We start from the raw sequence: 24,624 nt of genomic DNA, 5'->3' as shown, positions 1-24,624 counted from the left end.
GTTTTAATTTTTTTCATTGTAGGGCATATTTTTATAGCACAGGACTAGGCCAGCCTTTAGGGCGTATAACCTATGTGACTGCAGAGGGTGCATCATTCAACCAAGATGAAGATAAGATAAGATGCCTTTATTGTCACTGTACAATACAATGTAAGGCTACTTTCACACTAGGGTTCGGGGCTCCGCTTGTGAGTTCCGTTCAAAGGCTCTCACAAGCGGACCCGAACGCTTCCGTTCAGCCCTAATGCATTCTGAGTGGATGCGGATCCGCTCAGAATGCATCAGTCTGGCAGCGTTTGGCCTCCGCTCCGCTCAGCAGGCGGACACCTGAATGCTGCTTGCAGCGTTCGGGTGTTCGCCTGGCCGTGTGGAGGCAAACGGATCCGTCCAGACTTACAATGTAAGTCAATGGGGACGGGTCCGTTTGAATATGACACACTATGGCTAAATTTTCAAACGGATCCGTCCCCCATTGACTTTCAATGTAAAGTCTGGACGGATCCGTCTGAGGCTTCTTTCACACTTAGAATTTTTTTTACAATATAATGCAGACGGATCCGTTCTGAACGGAGCCTCCGTCTGCATTATATGAGCGGATCCGTCTCAGACAGATCCGCTCTGAACGCAAGTGTGAAAGTAGCCTTATACAACGTGCAATACAATGAAATGTTGTTTGGAGCAATCCTAGATGCCATGGACAGAGGAACAAGAAAGCATTACTAGTCACAGTTCACAGCATATATATAGTAGGTGCTTGTGAGCATATACACACTGATTCAGACACCATTGCAGACAAGAGGTCATTATGGGTTCATGAATGCAGCAGTCACTTTCAGTCTGTGGTAGTTTCTATCCTAGGAAGGGGCAATAATCTCTGAGCATTTAGGAGACTGATTGCTTTGGGGTAAAAGCTGTTCTTCAGCCTAGTGGTGCGGGCATGTAGGGCTCTAAGACGCCTACCAGAGGGTAGGGGAGTGAAAAGGCTGTGGCCGGGGTGAGTTGGATCCCCGCAGATAATTTTTGCCTTGTTGCTGCAGCGAGCAGTGAAGATGTCACCCAGTGATGGTAACTGAGTACCAGTAATTCTGCCAGCCATTCTGATGATGCGCTTGAGGGTCTTCTTGTCCTCAGAAGAGCAGCCAGAGGACCACACTGTAATGCAGTATGTGATAACAGATTCTATGGTGCACCTGTAAAAATTGACAAGCAGCTGTTTTGGGAGTTGTACTTTCTTCAGACTCCTCAGAAAATAAAGCCTCTGGAAGCCTTTTTTGGTCATTTCTGTTGTGTTTTTTATCCATGAGAGGTCCTGACTAATATGAACTCCCAAGAATCTGAAACTTTGAACTATCTCCACGTTTCCACCATTAATTCTAATAGGATGGTGTCCATTTAGTTTTTTCTTCCTAAAATCCAGAATTGTCTCCTTTGTTTTCTTGGTATTGAGTATGAGGTTGTTGTTCTTACTCCACCTCTCTAGGTTCTCAATCTCTTTCCTATAAGCTGTTTCATCATTGTTGGAGATTAGGCCTATCACGGTCGTGTCATCTGCAAATTTTTTTTAATGGTATTGGCATTGTGAATAGGTTTACAGTCATTTGTGAAGAGAGAGTAAAGGAGAGGGCTCAACACACAGCCTTGCGGTACCCCAGTGTTTAGTGTTAAGGATGAAGAAAAGTGCTTGCAAATCCAGTATCCAGTTGCACAGGTGTGAGCTGAGACCCAAGTTGTTTAGTTTTGTTGCCAACTTGTTGGGAGGGATGGTGTTAAAGGCCGAGCTGTAATCAATGAACAGCATCCGCACATAGCCGTCTCTCTGCTCCAGATGAAGATGCGCCACTGGCTGCCACCACTGCATGCAGCAGCAAGGTCGGACTGTGAGCCCACCCAAAGAGATGGCTGCCCCAGGTGGTGAGAGACGAAACTACGTGCTGCAGCCTGCAGCTCACAGTTAGTGGTATCTCCTGATCCCCGTTGTCTGGATGCTTAATTTGCCTTCCTCAGGATCAACGTTGCAGGATAACTGATAGATATATATGTCTTTGTTCAGCCTATAAACTATGTTATGTTATAATTGTTATGCCTGGCCTGCACTCAGTCTCAGTGCTATTATTGCTGAAAGTATGCATAAGGCCTCATGCACACGACCGTTCAGTTTTTTGCGGTCCACAAACCGCGGATCCACAAAAAACGGAAGCCCATTGTAGAAATGCCTATTCTTGTCCGCAAAACGGACAAGAATAGAATAGGACATGTTATATTTTTTTGGCAGGGCTATGGAATGGAGCAACGGATGCGGACAGCGCCCGGAGTGCTGTCCGCATCTTTTGCGGCCCCGTTGAAGTGAATGGGTCCGCGCCCGAGCTGCAAAAACTGCGGCTCGGATGCGGACCAAAACAACGGTCATGTGCATGAGGCCTGAGGGTGTATTTACAAGCATTTTGTAGTCCACTAAACACAGAGCCGCTAAAAATACAGATAATGTCTTTGTGACATTCATGTTGCATCCATTATTTATTTATTTTTGCAGATCCATTGTACAATGTCTATTCTAGTCTGCAAAAGGGACACGAATAGGGCATGTTCTATCTTTTTACAGGGCTGCAGAACAGATATACAGATGTGGACAGCAGAATTTGTCCTGTGGTGTCTGTTGTGCCCAATATCCCCATGGAATGTGGTTACAATATGTGCTGTAACCTACTGTTTTAAAGTTAGAGCCCACACAGGCATGGAGCCTGCTCTACAGCAGTAATAGATGTCACCAGCATCTCCGGGTCTGGGTGGGCTGCAACTAGCTGTGGTTTCCAAGCTGATCAGAGCCTCTGTCAGCATGATCAACTCTATTCAAAGCAGGCATCTGCTGATTTTATTCCAAGACACGGAGGCTCCTATTGCTTCAACTTCCTTTACTGACAACCACAGCAGCAAAGAAAAAAATGGTACACATTAACATATTGCCATGGCAACTGTCCCTCCCCACACAGCAGACCCTATAAATGTCCACCAGTCCTCATCACTTCCTCTTTCTTTGCTGCTGCCACAAGCTAAGTACACTCTGTTCTTGCGGCATCTATGTGCGGTGTTATAGTTTGTTCTTATGCTGTTTTTCTTCACTAGTGTTGCTATTGTGTGGGGGGATACGTGTTAGCTTAAGGATAACCTAGGTAGGGGTTTTTTCTTTTAGGTTTATCCGCCGTTTTATCTCCACATCTTCCCTGTCCCCTTCCCGCTCCTGTCTCCCTTTCTGGGGGCGGGCCCGAAGGTCATAGGGGTTGGAGTTTTTCTTTGCCCTTTTTGTTTTCTCCCCCTGTGCGGCTTTCCGATTTCCCCTCACCTTTCCCCCCCCCTTTTTCTTTCGAGCGGGGCCCCTGCGCCCGCTCGGCATCTGCGCTTACCGCCTGTCTCTTCTCCGGCGGTGCTTCTGGTGCTGGGCCGCGATCTCGCGAGACTTCGGCCTCCGGAGCTCTCGGCGGCCATTTTCTTGTAGTCCACACTGCGGCTTCAGCCCATTTCTTCCCTCTGGTGCGGCGCTTCTTCCCGGCGGTTGCCACGCCCACTTCCGCCCAGCGTGCGTTTCCGGTCCTTCGCGATTCCGTCCGCACACTAGCTGGGTGACTACCCCCTGTGTGTCTCTGATCAGCTTGGAGGTGTTTGCTTCATTCCCTGGCGCTGACCTGCCCCTTATATACCTGTATTGCCATCTGGTTGCCTGCTGGCCGTTACCTTAGACATATTGATATTAGCTCTGCAGCATCATGTCTCATTCTGGGCTCCCCTCACAAGTAGTTGAGACAGGGAGGGAAGCACTGATGTCTTCTCCTGCTCCTGCTGCTGCTGGCGCTGCGTTCTCTGCGGAAGCTTTTCAGCGGTCCGTCTCTGAAGCCATCATGGCTGCTATGGGATCTGTTACCACTACCCTTACCAGATCCATTTCTGATGCCCTGTCAGCACGCCCTGGTGTCTCTAATGACACAATACAAGCTGAATTACCTGTGCCTCACACCTCCAGAACCACTGTGATTGGTGAGTCCAATGCCACCCAAGAGAGCGCGTTATCGCGCAAAAGAGCCTCATCCCGCCGGGCAGAACGGGCGCGGAATTGGAAGTGTGCGAGAACGCACCCTGAGCGTGAGATCGACTCTGAGGTCGACTCTGATGAGGAGGTGAGATATGAGGACATGGTTTTCCCTGAGGACGAGCTGTCCGATTCTGCCCCAGCCGACCTGGTTTCGGCTCCCGTCCCGACGCCTCCGGGCGCTTCGTCCTCTGACGGTATACAGGGGCCTTCTGGCGTCCTAACAGACCCCCTTGGAGAACCTCTCTTTGATCCCGACAGCCTCCACCACCCGAGATCCGCCGAATGGCTTCCCATGGGTCATGTGGCTCAATACCTGGAGGCCCGGGTGCGTTGCCCTCTGTCTAAAGAGGCTCGCAACAAGATGAGAGCGGAATGCCCTAGACCTATTGTGGCAAATAAGGTTTGTGAGACCCCGTCGGTGGATCCTAAAATGGTCCAATTCCTATCGAAATCAGGGTGGAACCCCAGAAGAGGCCTTGAATCGGCCTTAAAAGCGTGCCAGGACAAACTCCTGGACGTTTTCGGCCCACTAGCCAAGATCTTTGAGATGGCTGAGGTCGCCAGGGAATCCAACGCATCTGTGGATCCTGAGGATCTCCGTGGGTGGATACAAAGGGCCATCTGTATAGCAGGCAACGTGAATAGTTCCCTGTCGATTGAACGCCGTAAGGCTATTTTATTTAAGATCGAGCCAAAATTAGTGAACTTATCCCTCACTGAGGCCGGAAGTGCTGCTCAGGGTCTCCTGTTCGGAGATTCTTTTATTAAAGACATGGGGAGATTCGTGGGAGCCTTTACGGCTCTTGATAAGGCCCAATCTTCTATGAGGAAGGTGTTCCAGGGCCGTTTTTCCTCCAGGGCCGGCAACTTCAGGGGCCGTTCTGCCGGCCGCTCCTCCTTCCATGCCCGGGGCTCGGGCAGAGGCTCCTTCGGTCAGCGACCCTTTAATCAACGATCCTCCTTCCAGGATACAAGGCCTTCACAGAGCTTCTTTCCATCCCGAGGTGCTCCCAGCCGAAGACCATTCAGAGGAGGTTCCGGGTTCCGTCGTCCCCTTGGTAAGTGCTCCTCATCCTCGTTCTTTTCCAGTTTGTGTAGGGGGCAGACTCCGACTTTTTTCTCATGCTTGGGAATCAATCACGTCGGACGGCTGGGTGTTAGCCACCATCCAGGTTTTCCAGATAGAACTGGTCCAGTCCCCCTATCATCTCCCTGCCCCCCCGCCTATTCCAACTTCCGGGACTGCGTCACTAGCCATAGACAAGGAACTCACAGAACTCTTCCTCAAGAGCGCAATCGAGTTGGTCCCACACCCTTCGGTGGGTCTGCTCAGCAGTATTTTCCTGGTTCGGAAGAAAGGAGGGCAGATGCGCCCCGTCATAAACCTCAAGCCTCTGAACAACTTTGTTCGTTACCGGCACTTCAAAATGGAGGGGATCCACCTGCTCAGAGATCTCCTTCTACAGGGGGATTGGATGGTGAAGTTAGATCTGAAGGATGCCTATCTCACTGTCCCGGTGGCGACGTCTTCCAGGGATCTCCTCCGCTTCCTATGGAGGGATCAGGTTTGGCGGTTCACCTGTCTCCCCTTCGGTCTGTCCTCGGCCCCCTGGTGTTTCACCAAGGTTATGCGACCGGTTGTAGCTTGGCTCCGCAGTCGCGGGATCAGGTTGATCATCTACCTGGACGACCTCCTTCTCATGGCTCAGGACCCCGCTGTGCTCCGCTCGCAGTTACAGGTAACTATGAACCTCCTATCCCGTTTAGGTTTCCTAATCAACTACGAGAAGTCTTCCCTGGACCCATCCAGAGTTATGGAGTTCCTCGGCTTCTCGGTGGATTCTGTCTCGGAGACTCTCAGCCTCCCTCTGGCGAAACTACGGTCCATACGCAAGGAGCTTCGCAAGACGCTAGCGGCGCCTCGGATTACACTTCGCCACCTAGCGCGGATTATAGGACTCCTCTCCTCTTCCATTCAGGCGGTGTTTCCAGCTCCTCTCCTTTACCGGGCTCTGCAGCGTTTGAAGCACGCTCACCTTCAGTCCGGGGCTTCATACGCGGATATGATCTCGCTGGATTCCGAGACTCGGGACGAGTTGCGTTGGTGGATATCGAACCTTCAGGCGTGGAACGGGAAGGCGATTTGCGGGCCTCGTCCGGATTTCACCATCGACTCCGACGCCAGCCTACTCGGGTGGGGGGCCCACTGCGGCGGAGTTTCCACGGGAGGTCCCTGGTCGCAGGAGGAGGCCTCACTCCATATCAACGCCCTGGAACTCCTAGCCGGCTCTTTTGCTATCCGCAGTTTTGCCAAGAACAATGCCAGTGCCTGCATTCGACTACGCATGGACAACGTGTCGGCGGTTCGGTATGTCAACTCCATGGGAGGTACCCATTCGAGCATGCTGTCCCACTTGGCCAAGGAGTTTTGGTCCTTCTGTCTCAGCCAGCAGGTTACAGTGGTGGCGGAGTATCTCCCAGGTCTGCAGAACGTCCTGGCGGACTGGAATTCTCGGTATCTCAGGGATGGCAGCGACTGGAAATTAGATGGTCGGGTGTTCTCACACATCTCCTCCCTCTGGGGCCCGTTCTGTATCGACCTGTTTGCCTCTCGATTGAACACTCAGTTGCCGCGCTTCTTCAGTTGGCGCCCGGATCCAGACGCGGAGGCTGTGGACGCATTCCTGCAGGATTGGCGCGGATCTCTGCTTTACGCATTTCCACCATTTGCGATGCTTCCACGGGTCCTGTCTCAGGTGCGTTGGCAACAAGCGGAGTTGGTGTTGATTGTCCCGTTTTGGACCTCTCAGTCATGGTTCCCTCACCTACTGGACCTGCTCATCCTGCCACCGTTGCTCCTTCCGGATCTTCCAGAGCTTCTCTTAGACGCAGGAGGCGCGCAACACCCGCTCCTGCTGGAGGGATCTCTCCGGCTGTTAGCGTGCAGAATATCAGGCGTTTCGGACAAGCCGAGGAGCTTTCGGACGCGGCTAGAGGACTCTTGGAGCAGTCGTGGGCCCCTGGCACCAGAAGAGCCTATAGAGCGGCTTGGGGATCTTGGACTAGTTGGTGCGTCGCACGGAGTGTGGATCCCTTTTTCAGCCTCTGTCTCTGTCGTTTTGGAGTTTCTGACTGCTTTATTTGAGGCGGGTAAGGCGTACCGTACCATCAACCTCTTTCGGTCCGCGATTTCCTCCTTCCATCAGGGTTTTGAGGGTCGTCCTGCGGGACAACACCCCCTGGTATGTCGTCTCCTTAAAGGTTCGCGTATGTCGCGGCCCCCTCGGCCGCGTTTTTCTTCCACTTGGGATGTTTCCTTGGTCTTGGATTTTTTCACGGCCTGGCCGCCTAACTCCCTTCTTTCTCTGCGCCAGCTCTCTGCCAAGCTGGTTACCCTGTTTTGTTTGGTATCTTGCAAACGGGTTTCCGATGTCAGAGCATTGGATTTTGATGCCAGGTCCTTTTCCCCGGAAGGGGTCACCTTCAATATTTCGCGCCGGACCAAGACGCATATTCGCTCGGTCTCTTATCCCTGTTTTCCGGCCATCCCAAACCTTTGCCCGGTTGCTTGTCTCCAGGAGTATGAGGCTCGTACCTCTTTGCATAGATCGACGGACAATCCTCAGCTGTTTCTCTCTTACCGGCGCCCTTTTGCTCCGGTTGCGACCCCCACGCTGGCTCGTTGGGTTAAGTGGTGTATGTCCTTGGCAGGCGTGGATACCTCGGTGTTCACGGCTCATTCGTCTAGGAGTGCAGCTTCCACCTCTATGTTGGTGTCTGGAGCTCGATTGGAGGACATTATGAGGATTGCCGACTGGTCTCGTGTGTCAACTTTTAAGGAATTTTACTTTCGTCCTGCTAGTCATGTTTTTTCCTCTGTTGTCATGCAGCTTTGAACTTGCAATAGGAGCCTCCGTGTCTTGGAATAAAATTGTGGGATTTTACTAGTCTATGACGTAAAGTCATGATTTTATGAAAGACACGGAGGCGAGTATTGCCCTCCCTTTATGTTTTCCCTCCCTGGGACTTTGTTTATTTATTATGTACAGTGTCATTTTGAATGCTTCATGTTACTGTCTTTGATTGCCTAACATATTTGCAGGTGTTTGGATGCGGATGGAACATTTCCTTTTATGCATTTTTTATTCTCTTGCAGGTTGAATAGGATGGCGACTTGCATCCAGGTGTTCTTCCGGGGTACCTTCTGCCTGTTCCAGTTCGGCAGTTCCGTGTTCGCAGGAGGACTCCTTTGTTTCCATCTGTTCCGTGGCTAGAGTTGATCGATGTCCCTCCGGTTTTCCAGTTCTGCGGGTTTGCGGCTCCTGAGGTCCGTTTCAGAGGTGGCCAGTATCGGTTCCGGTAGAGGTGGCATTCGCCAAGAAAGAGGAAGTGATGAGGACTGGTGGACATTTATAGGGTCTGCTGTGTGGGGAGGGACAGTTGCCATGGCAATATGTTAATGTGTACCATTTTTTTCTTTGCTGCTGTGGTTGTCAGTAAAGGAAGTTGAAGCAATACTCGCCTCCGTGTCTTTCATAAAATCATGACTTTACGTCATAGACTAGTAAAATCCCACAATTAACATGATACCTAGTTATCTTTGTAGTGTTCCTGAGATAATCAGGCAGTTGGAGCACCAAGAGGCTTCGAGCACGACTACAACTAATGGCTCTGTCTGTGCTGTGACTCACTCAACAATTTTTTCCAAGTTTTGCTTAATTGATCATTTTTGGTCATTGTGATAGACCTATTTGAACTGAACACAAATATAGTTTCTGATTCATCACATAGAAATTTTGAGAAACCGGATATTAATATTTACTGATTATAACACATTTAAATCTTACATTTTAAAATGTGAAAGAACTACTGCAGCCATCTACTCCTTGCCGTCCCCTCAGATCAGCAGGCATGCACAAACCAACCATACCCAGATTCTATGGTTATGGAATATTGAGACAAAATGGATACTTGCTTGTTGAGAACTATACTTTAGCTAAAATGGCGGCCAGGCACCCAGTCAACGCCTAGATCAAGAATCTTACTTTCATGCTTCATTGTGTACCTCAAGACAGTTTCTGTTCATCTCAAGAAAGCAGCTTCCCCAGTCTAGAAGGGGGGAGGGGGAGCTTCCTCTTGCACACGGATGTGACAGAAAATGCAGAGTTTATAGCCAATAGAAAAGATATACACCGCCTTACACCCCCACTCCTTCCTGTTCTATATACTGTCTGCTGTTCCGCAATAAGATCTTGCTTTGCCCCCAGCTGTGTGTGTCTCAGTTTGATCTTTCTGTGCATGTATTCATTTAACATTGATTTGGAGCAGTACATCAGCTGAACTGGCAGTTTGACCAGATCCAAAACACTACCATAAAAATTTTGGGGCCAGTGCCTGTTGTAATGCAGCCCCTACTCTCTGGAATACACTACTCAGACCAATAAGAGGGACATCATCATTGGACTCTTAAAACAGTCAAAATGCACCTGTTCAATTTGCCATTTAACGGCCATTTTCAGAACTAATTGAAGTCAATGGGGGTATTCACATGGATGTTTTTTTAACAGCCAGTAAATAGCAGCCATAAAAAAAATAGGACGTCCTATTTTTGGCCATTTTAATGGCCAGATGGACTCCATTGAAATCAATGGGGCCATTTTTAAAGGCCTTTTAGACAGGAGTACACCAGTCTAACTGTCGTTAATATGGGTACACTAGTGAAAAATGGCAATAGTAATTTAAAAAAAATAAGTACATTTAAAAAAAATTACTCACCTCATCCACCTGCATGCACATAGACAATTGCTCCTCATTTGATGGTGAAGGACCTGCGCTGTCATGTGCTCCCAGACATGGGCGTCGCTAGGTTAAAACATTCGGGGCCTGGGCCCCGGATGTTTTGTCCCATGCCCCGAATGTCCTGCCTGCCTGCTGGATACAACTGTATTGCCATACACAGAACGGCAATACCATTGAATCTTACACTGGGAAGAGGAGAAGGACCTGTGGTGACATCACAGGTCATGTGATCAGCAAAACAGGCTGTGATAGGATGACCTGATAGGATGACCTGGATGATGTCACCATCATGTGACTAGTGCAGGATTTGACGGGAATGAAGAGGAGAAGGAGCCTAATGGTGATATCTGTACATGAGGAGAGGTAAGTTAAGGGAGAGGCAGATGCTGGGAGTTGTAGTTATTTAACTGGGATGTATGTTAGGGCTGAAGGGAGGGATGTTCTTGACATGGAACTGTGTGCTTGAGGTGGCTGGGGGAGGGAGTGATGTTATTTACATGGGACTGTATGTTGAAAGTGGATGGTGGGGGGGGGGAATGATGTTTATGTACATGGGACTTAATGTTTAGGCTACGTTCACACTTGCGTTTGGGGATCCGCTTGTGAGATCCGTTTCAAGGCTCTCACAAGCAGCCCCAAATGCATCAGTTTAATCCCAATGCATTCTGAATGGATGCGGATCCATTCAGAATGCATCCGTTCAGGACCGATTCGTTTGTATTAGATTTGAATTTCTAAGTCTCAATACGGATCCGTCCTGACTTACATTGAAAGTCAATGGGGGAAGGAACCGTTTACAATTGCACCATTTTGTGTCAATGCAAAGGGATCCGTCCCCATTGACTTACATTGTAAGTCAGGACGGATACGTTTGGCCCTGCAAGGCCATGCGGACACAAAAACGATGTGTGCAGCATTTTAGGGTCCGCCTCCAAAATGGCTGCACGCAGCGTTTTTGTGTCCGCATGGCCTTGCAAGGCCAAACGTATCTGTCCTGACTTACAATGTAAGTCAATGGGGACGGATCCCTTTGCATTGACACAAAATGGTGCAATTGTAAACGGATCCGTCCCCCATTGACTTTCAATGTAAGTCAGGACGGATCCGTATTGAGACTTAGAAATTCAAATCTAATACAAACGAATCGGTCCTGAGCGGATGCATTAGTTTGTATTATCGGTGCGGATCCGTCCTGTACAAGTACAGGACAGATCCGCACGAACGCAGGTGTGAAAGTAGCTTTAGGGGGTGATGTTTACATTGGATTGTGCGTTGGAGGCGGCTGGGAAGGAGGTGATGTTATTTACATGGGACTGTATGGTGGAGGGAGGAGTTTAACTGCAGGGGGCACTGCAGATCCAGGGGACATTATAGGCGGTCTTATTACTACTGGGGGCAGCAAGCAGCAGGATAAGACTGTGGGGACTCCAGTTGGGGGATAATGATAGAATGTGAGGAAGCTAAGATGTCTGTGTGTCACACTCTGCAGAGACGAGGAGGCTGGGAGAAGTGTCCGGACCGAGTGGAGAATATCTACAGAGAAGATGATAACAGAGAGGAGACATCACCTGGAGGCCCTGGATGTGACAGGTAAGTGCTGCTGTATAGTAAGTACAGCAAAGTGCGGGGGGGGGGGGGGGGACGGGCGACGGGCGACCAACATATTTATTGGGGCTTGTGCCCCGGATCTTTTGAGACCCTAGCAACGCCCCTGCTCCCAGAGATCACAAGCATGTCCTTCAGCTGCAAGTGAAGAGCGAGTGTCCCTGGGGGTGCAAGTGGACGAGGTAATTTTTTGGGGCAAATCGGGGGGGGGGGGGGGGCACTAATGGGGGTATTAATCATACTGGGGGCCACTATTAGGGAATTATTTGTACTGTGGGGGAACTATGGGGGCCATTATTAACAGTGGGGGAGGGCGCATTATTGGGGCCATGTGATGACCAGGGAACACTATGTATATTGTGAGGGCACTGCAAGGGTTAAGATCTTAAAAAAAGAAAAAGCCAATAAAAGTCATCAATTCTTAATGGCCATTAAAAATAGATGCAAAACTGCTTTAGAAAAAGGACAGATGGCCGGAAAATGGATGCACACATGGATGCAAAACGGACAGTGTGTTCGGAAGGAGGGTGAAAGTGAAAAATGGCATTCTGCATACTATCTGTTAATGATGGATTATGAGGTGTTCTGTGATTGAGGACTAAAAAAAGGTGTCATCTACCTTAATTATATCAGAGATCCCTTTATCAGTGCAACAATCAACATATGTCTCGATAGGATAGTTCAAGCCAGGAACCAGCAATGGAACCTAAGAAAGAAAAAGAAATATTAGGAGCAGCGATTATCAGGAGCCATCAAGTATAATGTACAGAACTAGAATTCCAATGTAATGAATACATATAGTGAAGAAACCTCAGCTGAGAAATACTATATGAGGCAAATACGGCATCAGCTGTGACAGATAGCCCTTTTCATTCACACACAGGACAGTGTCCTTCATCAGCATGAGATCTGTGTCATGACCAAGCTGGGAGTGGGTGTACTCAGAACACAGCTGACAGCAGGAGATAAAGGCACTAAACTGCTAAATGTGCCATAGTCTAAACACATATAGGGTCATTTATCAAACATAGTGTAAATTAGAACTGGCTTAGTTTCCCATAGCAACCAACCAGATTCCACCTTTCATTTTGGACAGCTCCTTTGGAAAATGAAAGAAGGAATGTGATTGGTTGCTATGGGCAACTAAGCCAGTTCTACTTTATACACCAGTTTGACAAATTACCCCCATATATTCTATCTAGACAACCAGTTTAACCCCGTAAAAAGGTTTTGGAGAGTGAAACCAAATTCTGGCAATGGGCTCAGAGTGACTTAACCACTACCCGACCGCCTAACGCAGGATTGCGTCCTGCGGGCGGTCGTGTTATTCCTCTTGGACGTGCCGGCGCGTCATCTCGCGAGAAGCGAGATTTCCTGTGAACGCGGGCACAGGATCGGACGGTAAACCAGTGGATCTACAGCCTGCCAGCAGAGATCATTCGCTGGCAGGCTGTAGATGCGATTTTTTTTAACCCTTGAAAGGTATATCAGACGCTGTTTTGTTAACAGCGTCCGATATACCTGCTACCTGATCCTCTGGTGGTCCTTTTTGCTTGGATCGACCACCAGAGGACACAGGCAGCTCTGTAATAAGTAGCACCAAGCACCACACTACACTACACCCCCCCTGTCACTTATTAACCCCTGATCACCGCCCTGTAATTGATCACCCCCCTGTAAGGCTCCATTCAGACGTCTGTATGTGTTTTGCGGATCTGCAAAACACGGACACCGCGGATCTGCAAAACACAGACACCGGCAATGTGCTTTCCGCATTTTGCGGATCCGCACATTGCCAGAACTATATAGAAAATAGGACATGTTCTATAGGCTCTACAAAATACGCAGTGCTCGCCCAATCAGGCCTGATCTTGTGCGCACAGTTGCGTTCAGTCCGCCCCACCGCAGTGACAGAATATTTTTTTCTCTGATCACTGCAAAAACACCGTAAAATCGCTGCGGCGCTATACAGATCACTTTTGAGGGGCATGGCGAGTTCATGGAAGATTATTTATTTTTTGGCACAAGTTAGCAGAATTTTTTATAATTTTTTAGTTTTTTCTTACAAAGTCTCATATTCCACTAACTTGTGACAAAAAATAAAATCTCGCATGAACTCACCATACCCCTCGCGGAATCCAAATGCGTAATATTTTTTAGACATTTATATTTCAGACCAATCACGCTTTAGGGCCCCTAAAATGCCAGGACAGTATAAATACCCCATAAGTGACTCCATTTTGGAAAGAAGACACCCCAAGGTATTCCGTGAGGGGCATTGCGAGTTCCTAGAATATATATTTTTTGGGCACAAGCTAGCAGAAAAAAAAAGTTTTTTTCCCTCTTACAAAATTATTTTCCGCTAACTTGTGCCAAAAAAATAAATAAAAAATATTAAAGGAACTCGCCATGCGCCACACGGAATACCTTGGCGTGTCTTCTTTCCAAAATTGGGTCACATGTGGGGTATTTATACTGCCCTGGTATTTTAGGGGCCCTAAGAGAAGAAGTCTGGAATACAAATACCTAAAAATGCCCTCCTAAAAGGTACTCATTGGAATTTGGGCCCCTTTGTGCACCTAGGCTGCAAAAAAGTGTCACACATGTGGTATTGCCGTACTCAGGAGAAGTAGGGCAATGTGTTTTGGAGTGTATCTTTACATATACCCATGCTGGGTGAGAGAAATATCTCTGTAAAATGACAACTTTGTATAAAAGAAAAAGGGGAAAAGTTGTCAATTTACAGAGATATTTCTCTCACCCAGCATGGATATATGTAAAAATACACCACAAAACACATTTCCCTACTTCCTCTGAGTACGGCGATACCAGATGTGTGACACTTTTTTTGCAGCCTAGGTGCGCAAAGGGGCCCAAATTCCAATGAGTGCTTTTAGGATTTCACAGGGCATTTTTTACGCATTTGGATTCCAAACTACTTCTCACGCTTTAGGTCCTCTCATCTATACTACATCGTGTGAAAGGGGCCTTACTGTACGTCACTATTAAAGGCATTTAACATATTGCCGTGTGCATCAATGTGCAGTGCACCGACATTCCTAGCTAATTCATTTTGTTAGCTGTAGCATCACGTTGCATCCATATTACGGGCAAGTGTAATTTATCGCCCTGTACATAAGTGTGCAGTGGAGTGAAATTTATAATAGCTAATCCCTTCTGTTAGCTGTAGCATTACATTAAATCTATATTACAGGCTGGTGCAATTTATCACCATATAAATAACTGTGCAGTGAAGTGAAATTTATCAATGTTCTCAGCGATACAGCTGTTATACACTATGGTCAACAGATAGTTGCCTTGGCCCTCCAAAGGAATAGGCAGTGGCAAAAATGTTGCTGTAGCCAGCACAAGTAGCAGCAGAAGAAAGGGGGGCAGTAGCAGCCGCAACAACAGGCTAGAGCTGCTACTGTCATTCACCGGGTGTGTTTTGACAAACAATCCAGTTGTACTGGAATGGTTGACTCTCTCTTCAACATCATCTCAGAAGATGAGAACAGATACACAGCCAGGAATTGGCTTAGTTGGCATAGCCCAGGAACTACCTTTATGCGCTCACCCGTCCTGAACCTACCTCTTGCTTTTGCTGCCCCTTCTGATAGCCATGTAATGGTAGCCGCTGGCTCTGCTCCTCTTAACAATATAACAAAATAATAGCAAAGACAGGTGCACTCTGCGGTCTTACTAAACCCTCAAACTGATTTTAAAATTGAGAGATTAGCCAACATGTCCTACGGTGTAGGACATGTCTGAGCCCGGGCACCGCGCCAAGGTTTCTCAAGTAGCCCGGGACCTAACACTCTGCTACCTGAGCCATATGGGCAATACCAGGAGCCAGCAGGTAAATTACAGGAGCATGAGGCCGACTCCAATTTAAATGTGCCTGCTTTCCATCTACAGGCCACATTTAGGTGCACCTGTGAGGCCTGGTCCATATCAGCCAGTCTTGAGTGGGACTCGCAGACTCCTCCCTCCTCCCGTTGCAAGCATGGTTACATGCTGGAGGCAACTGGTGAGTTGTTTTTGAGTCGGCCTCATGCTCCTGTAATTTGCCCGCTGGCTCCTGGAATTGCCCATACGGCTCAGGTAGGAGAGTGTTAGGTCCCGGGCTACTTGAGAAACCTTGGCGCGGTGCCCGGGCTCAGACATGTCCTACACCATAGGACATGATTGCTAATCTCTCAATTTTAAAATCAGTTTAAGGGTTTAGTAAGACCGCAGAGTGCACCTGTCTTTGCTATTATTATTTTGTTACATTGTTAATCACATCCACATAATTGCTATCTTGTGTAGGATGTCTATTGTGGTACTTGTGGTCCGCTGTGGGCATCCTCCACCGTATGCATTTTTGCTGGGGATCGTCATTAGCAACGGGCCACAAGTGCAGGATTTGCTCCCCTATATATATGCACAACTGCATGGGGGTTTGAGCACCTCCTGCTAATACCACGCTATTCTTTTCAGTTTGTATATACTCTGCTCCTCTTATCAGCGATGATGAGCTTTGTGAGGACAGTCAGCAGTTACAGTCCAGCACACACTTAGAGAAGAGGCCCACTGCGGACACCTTTAGGCGTGCTCCCAGTCTGGTGGGAGCACATGTTGCGAGAGGTCAGGGATGTGCACAAGAGCGAGGCGATGGGGACATAAGTGACTTGCAAACATTAGTAGATTATGATGTAGCCGATCGCATGTGGGAGCCAGGTGAAGAAGGAGAATCATCATCAGGGGGTGAGTGTGGCAGTGTGCCCGTGAGACAGAAGGATGGAAGCGTGCTCGTGAGACAGCAGGGTGGAAGCAGTGGGAGATCTGAAGCCAAGCGTGGGAGGGGTACACCATCTGCTACTCGGGAGACTACCTGTGAGGAACACACTAGCAGTGCAAGGGTTCATAAAAGCAGTGGCAGGCAGGCATCACGCAGAGGTGAAGCAAAAATGCCATACTCAGCAGTGTGGGAACTTTTCACCAAGTCACTGGGGAATGTTAGCATGGTGGTATGCAGGATGTTTGGGCAGAAGTGGGGGGGCAGCCAGGGTGCTAATGTTGGCACGATGGCCAGTCTTACCTTTAAGATGCATGGCCATTTAGCTTCCATAGTGTCCCTGCTCAGGGCCTCTTTAGGCCAGCTCACGGCCACAGCCCGCGACCTGGACTTTCTAGAGCAGCTTACCCCAGCAATGCACATTTTTCGCCGTGTGTGCTGCCAGGGTGAGCGGCCCCAGAATTCAGAACAGACACAAGCGAATTTACCCACAGGGTAGATGCTATTTTCCAGTGGGCTAAAGGACCTTCCTGACGTCATTGTCCAATGCGACCAGACATGTGGGGGAGGAGCCGAGAGTTGGTTTCTTGTAACTACAGAGAGCAGCCCTGCTGGAGTGTGGCGAGTCCTTGCTCAAATATTGGGCAGGGGCCAGAGAGGGAGTGATATTTCTCTTTGTGAATATGTGTCCCTGTGTGTGTGTGTGTGTGTCACCATGCCCAAGGTGTTCAGGATGTTCTGTGCGGTCATGTGTGCTCTAGTCGCCAACATTCGGAAATGGAGCTATAGAGTGTTTTTTTTTTAGTGTACAGTTCTGGGCTCCAGTGAACAAAGCAAACAAAGCAGACATAGCAGAGCTTGAGAGGGTCCAGAGGAGGGCAACTAAAGTAATAACTGGAATGGGGCAATTCAATTAATATGTATAAATATATCAGGGGGTCAGTACAGAGATCTATCCCGTCATCTATTTATTCCCAGGACGGTGACTGTGACGAGGGGACATCCTATGCGTCTGGAGGAAAGAAGGTTTGTACACAAACATAGAAGAGGATTCTTTACGGTAAGAGCAGTGAGACTATGGAACTCTCTGCCTGAGGAGGTGGTGATGGTGAGTACAATAAAGGAATTCAAGAGGGGCCTGGATGTATTTCTGGAGCGTAATAATATTACAGGCTATAGCTACTAGAGAGATATCGTTGATCCAGGGATTTATTCTGATCGCCTGATTGGAGTCGGGAAGGAATTTTTATTCCCCTAAAGTGAGGAAAATTGGCTTCTACCTCACAGGGGTTTTTTGCCTTCCTCTGGATCAACTTGCAGGATTACAGGCCGAACTGGATGGACAAATGTCTTTTTTCGGCCTTATGTACTATGCTATGTACTATGTTACTATTAACAATTCAGGTGCCGGCACTACTGTGAGGGGCCACTAAAGGAATTCTACTGAAGGCCTCTGCACACAAACTTTTTTTTTCCATTTACACTCTGTTTTTATACGGACCGTATACGGAACCGTTCATTTCAATGGATCCTGAAAACAAACTGAAGGTACTGTGTATGCATTCCGTTTCCGCATTTCCGTTCCGTGCAAAGATAGAATATGTCCTATTATTGTCTGCATAATGGACAAGGACAGTACTGTTCTATCAGCGGCCAGGAATGCACAAGGACGTCATCCATATTTCTTGCGGATCTGTTTTTTTGCGGACCTCAGAATACTGAAAAAGTCATCTGCAAGAGGCCCAAGGGTAAATTTTGCTGGGCCCAAAGGGGATTGGGTGGAATTGGGACATGTATAGACAGACATTAAGCAGGGTTAGAGGCATAGCTTTGTGGACACAAATTTGCTCTGGCATGCTACGCATGCTGTTGATAATAACCATCCTTCAGCTTTTTAAAAGTTGAGAGAGTTACGACCCCATGGGAATGCACCCTTAGTAAGAGATTGCCCACATTTCACCATGTGTCGCACAGCTACCTAACTACTCCACTCAGCAACAGCACAGGTTTGATGACGGCCCTGCGTTAACACATGGAGTGTCACCATAAAGTAGTGTGGGAAAACTGTATCACTCATTTAGTCTAACAGCCTGATGCAGCAAACGTTGCATCTCCCACTGGTCCACTCCCCTTCTCAAGCAGTCAGGGCTAGTCAACGTCAGCAGAAGGAAGCCGTCGTTCCTTCTTATAGACTTTAATGTTGTCACTTGTTTCAACAGCAATCGATCAATGAGGTGACCGCAAAAAGACAACAGTATGCATGCACTCATCCAACGACACACAAGCTGCACATGCACCTGGCTAAGTTGCTGGTACTACAGACCCTCCCTTTCCATGTAGTTGACTCTGCACATTTCAGAGAACTGATGGCTTGTGCTCACCCAAGGTGGAGAGTCCCAAGCAGACATTACTTTTCCAAAAAAGCTGTACTAGCCCTGGACATGTACGTATGCTGGGCAGATGGTGGGACAGTCCTTGGGCCTCAGTGTCTGGTAGAGTTCACGCTAGCGATGATGTATAGAGTTATAACTATGGTCAATAGGGTAAATGTGGTTCTGGCCTATACACATCAGCAACTTAGCCAGATGATGGCATTGTCACCTCCACGTTGTAATGCTGGGATTTCTGTGCCAATGTCCTCCTCATCCTCTACCTTATCCTCACCCTACCTTCTAGGCACAGTTCACAGTGGTCCTCCAGCATATCACCTATGCAAAGCTAGGCATTGTCACGTGGTTCTGTGCCTGGTCAGCCTTTGAGAATGGAGCCACACCAGGGAGGGACTGGTCAGCGTCATCAATAAAAATCGAACACTGGCTGTTTCCTCACCAACTGGAGATAGGAACCATGGTTATTGATAATGGAAAGAACATTTTGTCTGCACTGCATCACGGAGGGCTGACCCATGCGCCCCACAAGGCACATATCCTGAATCTCGCTGTCACTCGGTTCCTCAAGTCTTCCACTAAACTTAAGGCTGTTAAAAATGTCCAGGAAACTGTGCTTGCACTTTAGCACTCTACCATGCAAAATATGCCCTCCTTGAACTGCAAAGGCAAAATGCTCTTCTGCAACATCGCCTGATATGTGATACTTCCACCCGTTGGAACTCCACTGTACGAGCAATGGAAGAAGCGGTCAACAATTTCTTATTACTGCAGACAAAAAGGTCTACTCCCCGATGTAACCTCCACTTTAGCCAGTGGCAGCTCATGCGTAACACGAGACATTTGCTCAGGCCCTTTGAGGAGGCCACTTTATTTGTCAGTCTGCAGAACTACGGGATGAGTGATATAATTCCACTCCTTCACGATCTGGAGGGGATGCTGAGAAATAGGATTGAGGACAGAAGACGTGGCGCTTACATCTCACGGCCACCTGAGCCCTGGGAGGATGAACTGGCAGAGGAGGAGGACATAAATGCCTAGGAATTTTATACACAACTAGGTGGTTTATCTGCCCAAGCGATAGGAGAGGAGCAGAAGGAGCAAGAGGAGCTGGAAGCTGGAGGGTGATGATGAAGATGATCCTGACAGACAAATGGCCAGATGCATGCTTTCTTGCTTGTGTAGTGAAAGCTACATTGTCAGAATTCGGCAAAGGGATGACTACTGGCTATCCACATTGTTAGAGCCTTGCTACAGGTCAAAAATGGGGTCATTTTTAGACCACCTGAGAAAAATAAAAAAATTGACTACTATAGAGACATGCTGTGTAGTCGGTTGGTTGCTGCCTACAAGCGTCATCTGGCATCCTTAATGAAGGTCTGACTGGGGGGACCCTCTGTTCTAACGCTCCACTGCCATGACTGGTGAGAAGGGAATGGTAGGAGCAGCACCAGCTCCATAAGAAGCAACTTAAAGGGATTAAGCTTTTTTTACATAAAAAAAAAAAAAAAAAAAACCTGTGGAGGAAAGATTAGTTAACAGATACTTACCTTCCAAAGTGCAGCCATTCCTGAGATCTGCCTCCCGGTCATGTGGTCCCTCCAGATGTCTTTTCTTTGCTACCGGAATAGTGCGTCTTCTGCTTCTCTCTACCTGGCTTGAGCAGGAGACGGATCGTCACTAATGACATCACCACCTCCTGCAAGTGGAAGCGCCGGCCTCAGTCTTCTTCCCCAGCTTGCTGAGGAGAGCCGTGCAAGCCACGCCCGTATACAAGCTTCCCCCCCCCCCAAATACAGATTGGGCATAGGAGAGTGCAAGAATGTAATTTTCCATAATAGCCCTTCTCTGCTGTCCCAGAAGCGTGACAGAGAGAGCAGTGGGCGGGGAAGGGGGGGGGGGGGGGGGGGGGGTCCAGCTTGTGACTCATTAAAAGAATTTAGATTTTGGGACCGGACAACCTCTAAGTTTGGAGCTTCTGATGAGCAATTTTCTTCAGATGTTTGAAGAAACCAGCAGCAGCGGGACATCCAGCAGAACCTCAACCAGCAGGTGGTGGCATACTTGGACTGCAACTTGTCACCCATGATCCAAGATCCCCTGGACTACTGGGCATGCAACTTGAAGTGTGGCCACAACTGGCCAAGTTTGCCATGGGCATGCTTTCCTGCCCGGCCAGTAGTATGGCATTAGAGCAGGTGTTCAGTGCAGCGAGGAGAATAGTTACCACTGGAAAAACTCGCCTTTCCTCCCAAAATGTTTCAGGCGTGGATAAACCAGGATTTAGGGACACTAATGCCTGATGAAACAGAATAGATCATTGTGCAACTAATGATCATACTAGTGTGCTACTTTCCACTCTGGATTATTGTGCAAAATGAGCCACTACATCTGTCCAAGTGCTGCTGACACCTCCCTGTTGCCTTTAATGCCATTCCTACAATGGGGTTTCTTGGCCTACTGATATGTACATGTTACATTTTTACAAGGGAATGCATACCATTAGCCCTTGCTATCACATTGCTGTTGTTGGGTTCTGATACTACTATAATCTGCCACCATCTTGTGCCATATGACACTGCTGCCACTGTCATGGGACCACTACTGTCACAGCTGCTGCCACTGTTGTCACCCTCCCCACTGTTGTCATGGGGTCACTACTGTCACTGTTGTTACCCTCCCCACTATGTTATGGGGCCACCACTGTCACTCCTGCTGTCACTCTCCCCACTCTGTCATGGGGCCATTACTGTCACTGTTACTGCCAATGCCACCCTCCTTAGTCTGTCATGGGGACACTACTTGAAACTTGGTGCACTGCACAGTTCACGTCGATAAATTAGACCCAACGGTAATAGTGACCTGTACTGATGAACAATTTGACGGTCCAGCAGTTCTGTTGCCGATACAGTCTTAAAAATGCCTGATCAGTCAGAAAAATTCATTGAAATGCCGGATCTGTCTTTTCAGTGTCATCCGGCAAAACGGATCCGGCATGAATTTTTCTCACTTTTTTTGGTCTGCGCATGCGCAGACCGGAAGGACTGGTCCACCATTCCTGTATTTTGAAAATGGAATCTGGATATGGCAATCAGGCAAGTCTTCATTTTTTTTTTTGCCAGAGATAAAACCGTAGCAAGCTGCGGTTTTATCTTTTGCCTGATCTGACGATTAGATGTGAGACAAGGAGGCGGTGCTCCATGTGCGCTCCGCTTCCTTGCCATTACACTACGTCTTGTCTCCTGTGGAGCAGTGGTTTAGTGAAATTACAAGCACTCTCTCCATTCACTTGAATGGCAGCATGTTATAGAGCAGGAGGAACTGAGCAAATTGATATATAGTTTTATGGGAAAAGATTCAGTAAAACTTGCAATTTATTCATTTGTATTTGTGCTCATTCTGGGCTTTGAAGTCCAGGAGGCGGTCCTATCAGCAATTGACAGCCTTCCGTCTATGACTGTGTATACAGACGTGGACAAAATTGTTGGTACCCTTTGGTCAATGAAAGAAAAAGTCACAATGGTCACAGAAATAACTTTAATCTGACAAAAGTAATAATAAATTAAAATTCTATAAATGTTAACCAATGAAAGTCAGACATTGTTTTTCAACCATGCTTCAACAGAATTATGTAAAAAAATAAACTCATGAAACAGGCATGGACAAAAATGATGGTACCCCTAGAAAACACAGAACATAATGTGACCAAAGGGACATGTTAATTCAAGGTGTGTCCACTAATTAGCATCACAGGTGTCTACAACCTTGTAATCAGCCATTGGGCCTATATATATGGCTCCAGGTAATCACTGTGTTGTTTGGTGATATGGTGTGTACCACACTCGACATGGACCAGAGGAAGCAAAGGAAAGAGCTGTCTCAAGAGATCAGAAAGAAAATTATAGACAAGCATGTTAAAGGTAAAGGCTATAAGACCATCTCCAAGCAACTAGATGTTCCTGTGAGTACAGTTGCACATATTATTCATAAGTTTAAGATCCATGGGACTGTAGCCAACCTCCCTGGACGTGGCCGCAGGAGGAAAATTGATGACAAATCTAAGAGACGGATAATCCGAATGGTAACAAAAGAGCCTAGAAAGACTTCTAAAGAGATTCAAGGTGAACTTCATGCTCAAGGAACATCAGTGTCAGATCGCACCATCCGTCGTTGTTTGAGCCAAAGTGGACTACATGGGAGACGACCAAGGAGGACACCATTGTTGAAAACGAATCATAAAAAAGCAAGACTGGAATATGCCAAACTACATGTTGACAAGCCACAAAGCTTCTGGGAGAATGTCCTGTGGACAGATGAGACAAAAATCGAAGTTTTTGCCAAGGCACATCAGCTGTATGTTCACAGACGAAAAAATGAAGCATATCAAGAAAAGAACACTGTCCCTACTGTGAAACATGGAGGAGGCTCTGTTATGTTCTGGGGCTGCTTTGCTGCGTCTGGCACAGGGTGTCTTGAATCTGTGCAGGGTACAATGAAATCTCAAGACTATCAAGGAATTCTAGAGAGAAATGTACTAGCCAGTGTCAGAAAGCTTGGTCTCAGTCGCAGGTCATGGGTCTTGCAACAGGACAATGACCCAAAACACACCGCTAAAAACACCCAAGAATGGCTAAGAGGAAAAAATTGGACTATTCTAAAGTGGCCTTCTATGAGCCCTGACCTCAATCCTATTGAGCATCTTTGGAAGGAGCTGAAACATGCAGTCTGGAAAAGGCACCCTTCAAACCGGACACAACTGGAGCAGTTTGCTCATGAGGAGTGGGCCAAAATACCTGCTGAGAGGTGCAGATGTCTCATTGACAGTTACAGGAAGCGTTTGATTGCAGTGATTGCCTCAAAAGGTTGCGCAACAAAATATTAAGTTAGGGGTACCATCATTTTTGTCCATGCCTGTTTCATGAGTTTATTTTTTTACATAATTCTGTTGAAGCATGGTTGAAAAACAATGTCTGACTTTCATTGGTTAACATTTATAGAATTTTAATTTATTATTACTTTTGTCAGATTAAAGTTATTTCTGTGACCATTGTGACTTTTTCTTTCATTGACCAAAGGGTACCAACAATTTTGTCCACGTCTGTACAGAAATAGCTGTCAATCACTGACAGGACTGCCTTCCTGACTGAGCAAGAATTTGAATGAATGAAATACAAGTTTTACAGAATCTTTTCCCATAAAACTATACATCAATCTGCTCAGCTTCTCCTTCTCTATAAAATGGTGCCTGCAGATTATTTAGCATTTTCACAGTGACAGGTCCTGTTTAAAAGAACCTTTTTTTCACCACTACTTAATTGGCGCTTCCTCCATTGCTTTATTTTGTTCCACTAAGGACCCATTTGCACTAAGGAACTCCTGCTGGGGCGCACACTGTAATTTTGCTTTACCGAAGGGTGCAGAATGATTTTATTTTTGTTTCACAGAAGGGATTAGCTATGAATCTTGGTGCACACTGTTACTGCCAATGCTGCTGACTGCACTGCACAGTTATGTACACGGCAGGGTTGGCAACCGTCCAGAAATTTCTGGACAGTCCATAAAAATAGATTACTTTTTTCCTGTGTCTGTGAAAAAAAAATAGATGTGTCCGTTATTAGTTTTTTAAGAAAGGGGGTATTTGACTAGATTATTTTGCAGGTATTTATCATTTTACAGCTCACAGTAAAAGCTATAGACATCTATTACTTATAAATCATCTTTATCATTCATAATGGATTTCCAATTTGTCTGTAAAAAAACGTTGGCTGTCCGCGATTTAGGAATAAATCGTCCAGAAAAAATTAAAATACTAGTTGACAACCCTGGTACATGGCGATAAATTAGACCTGCCCTTTTATACTGACGGCACAGTAACATTGTTACAACAAGTTGCAAGAAAACTTATGTAAAATCTTTGGAATGATATGGATTTCTGCACAAATTGGTCATAAAATGTGATCTGATCTTCATCT

The 24,624-nt window shown here is 47.2% G+C and overlaps 1 protein-coding gene and 1 long non-coding RNA gene across 3 annotated transcripts in view; one reads left to right on the top strand and one right to left on the bottom strand.

Annotated features, from left to right (window-relative positions):
* Positions 1 to 24,624, bottom strand: part of BBS1 (Bardet-Biedl syndrome 1) — a 331,388-nt gene that overhangs the window by 3,575 nt on the left and 303,189 nt on the right. For both annotated transcript variants that reach the window (XM_044270034.1, XM_044270035.1), the window contains exon 16: positions 12,105 to 12,191. In XM_044270034.1, the coding sequence (XP_044125969.1) occupies positions 12,105 to 12,191 (87 nt within the window). The remainder of the gene's footprint in view (positions 1 to 12,104; positions 12,192 to 24,624) is intronic.
* LOC122920498 overlaps positions 1 to 24,624 on the top strand; it is a 215,032-nt gene that overhangs the window by 4,031 nt on the left and 186,377 nt on the right. The gene's annotated exons all lie outside the window — the stretch shown is intronic.

This window comes from Bufo gargarizans, chromosome 10 (assembly GCF_014858855.1).
Source record: "Bufo gargarizans isolate SCDJY-AF-19 chromosome 10, ASM1485885v1, whole genome shotgun sequence".
Lineage (NCBI taxonomy): Eukaryota > Metazoa > Chordata > Amphibia > Anura > Bufonidae > Bufo > Bufo gargarizans.
Note: the sequence above shows the minus strand (reverse complement) of the source record. Positions and strands in the feature narration are given on the sequence as shown.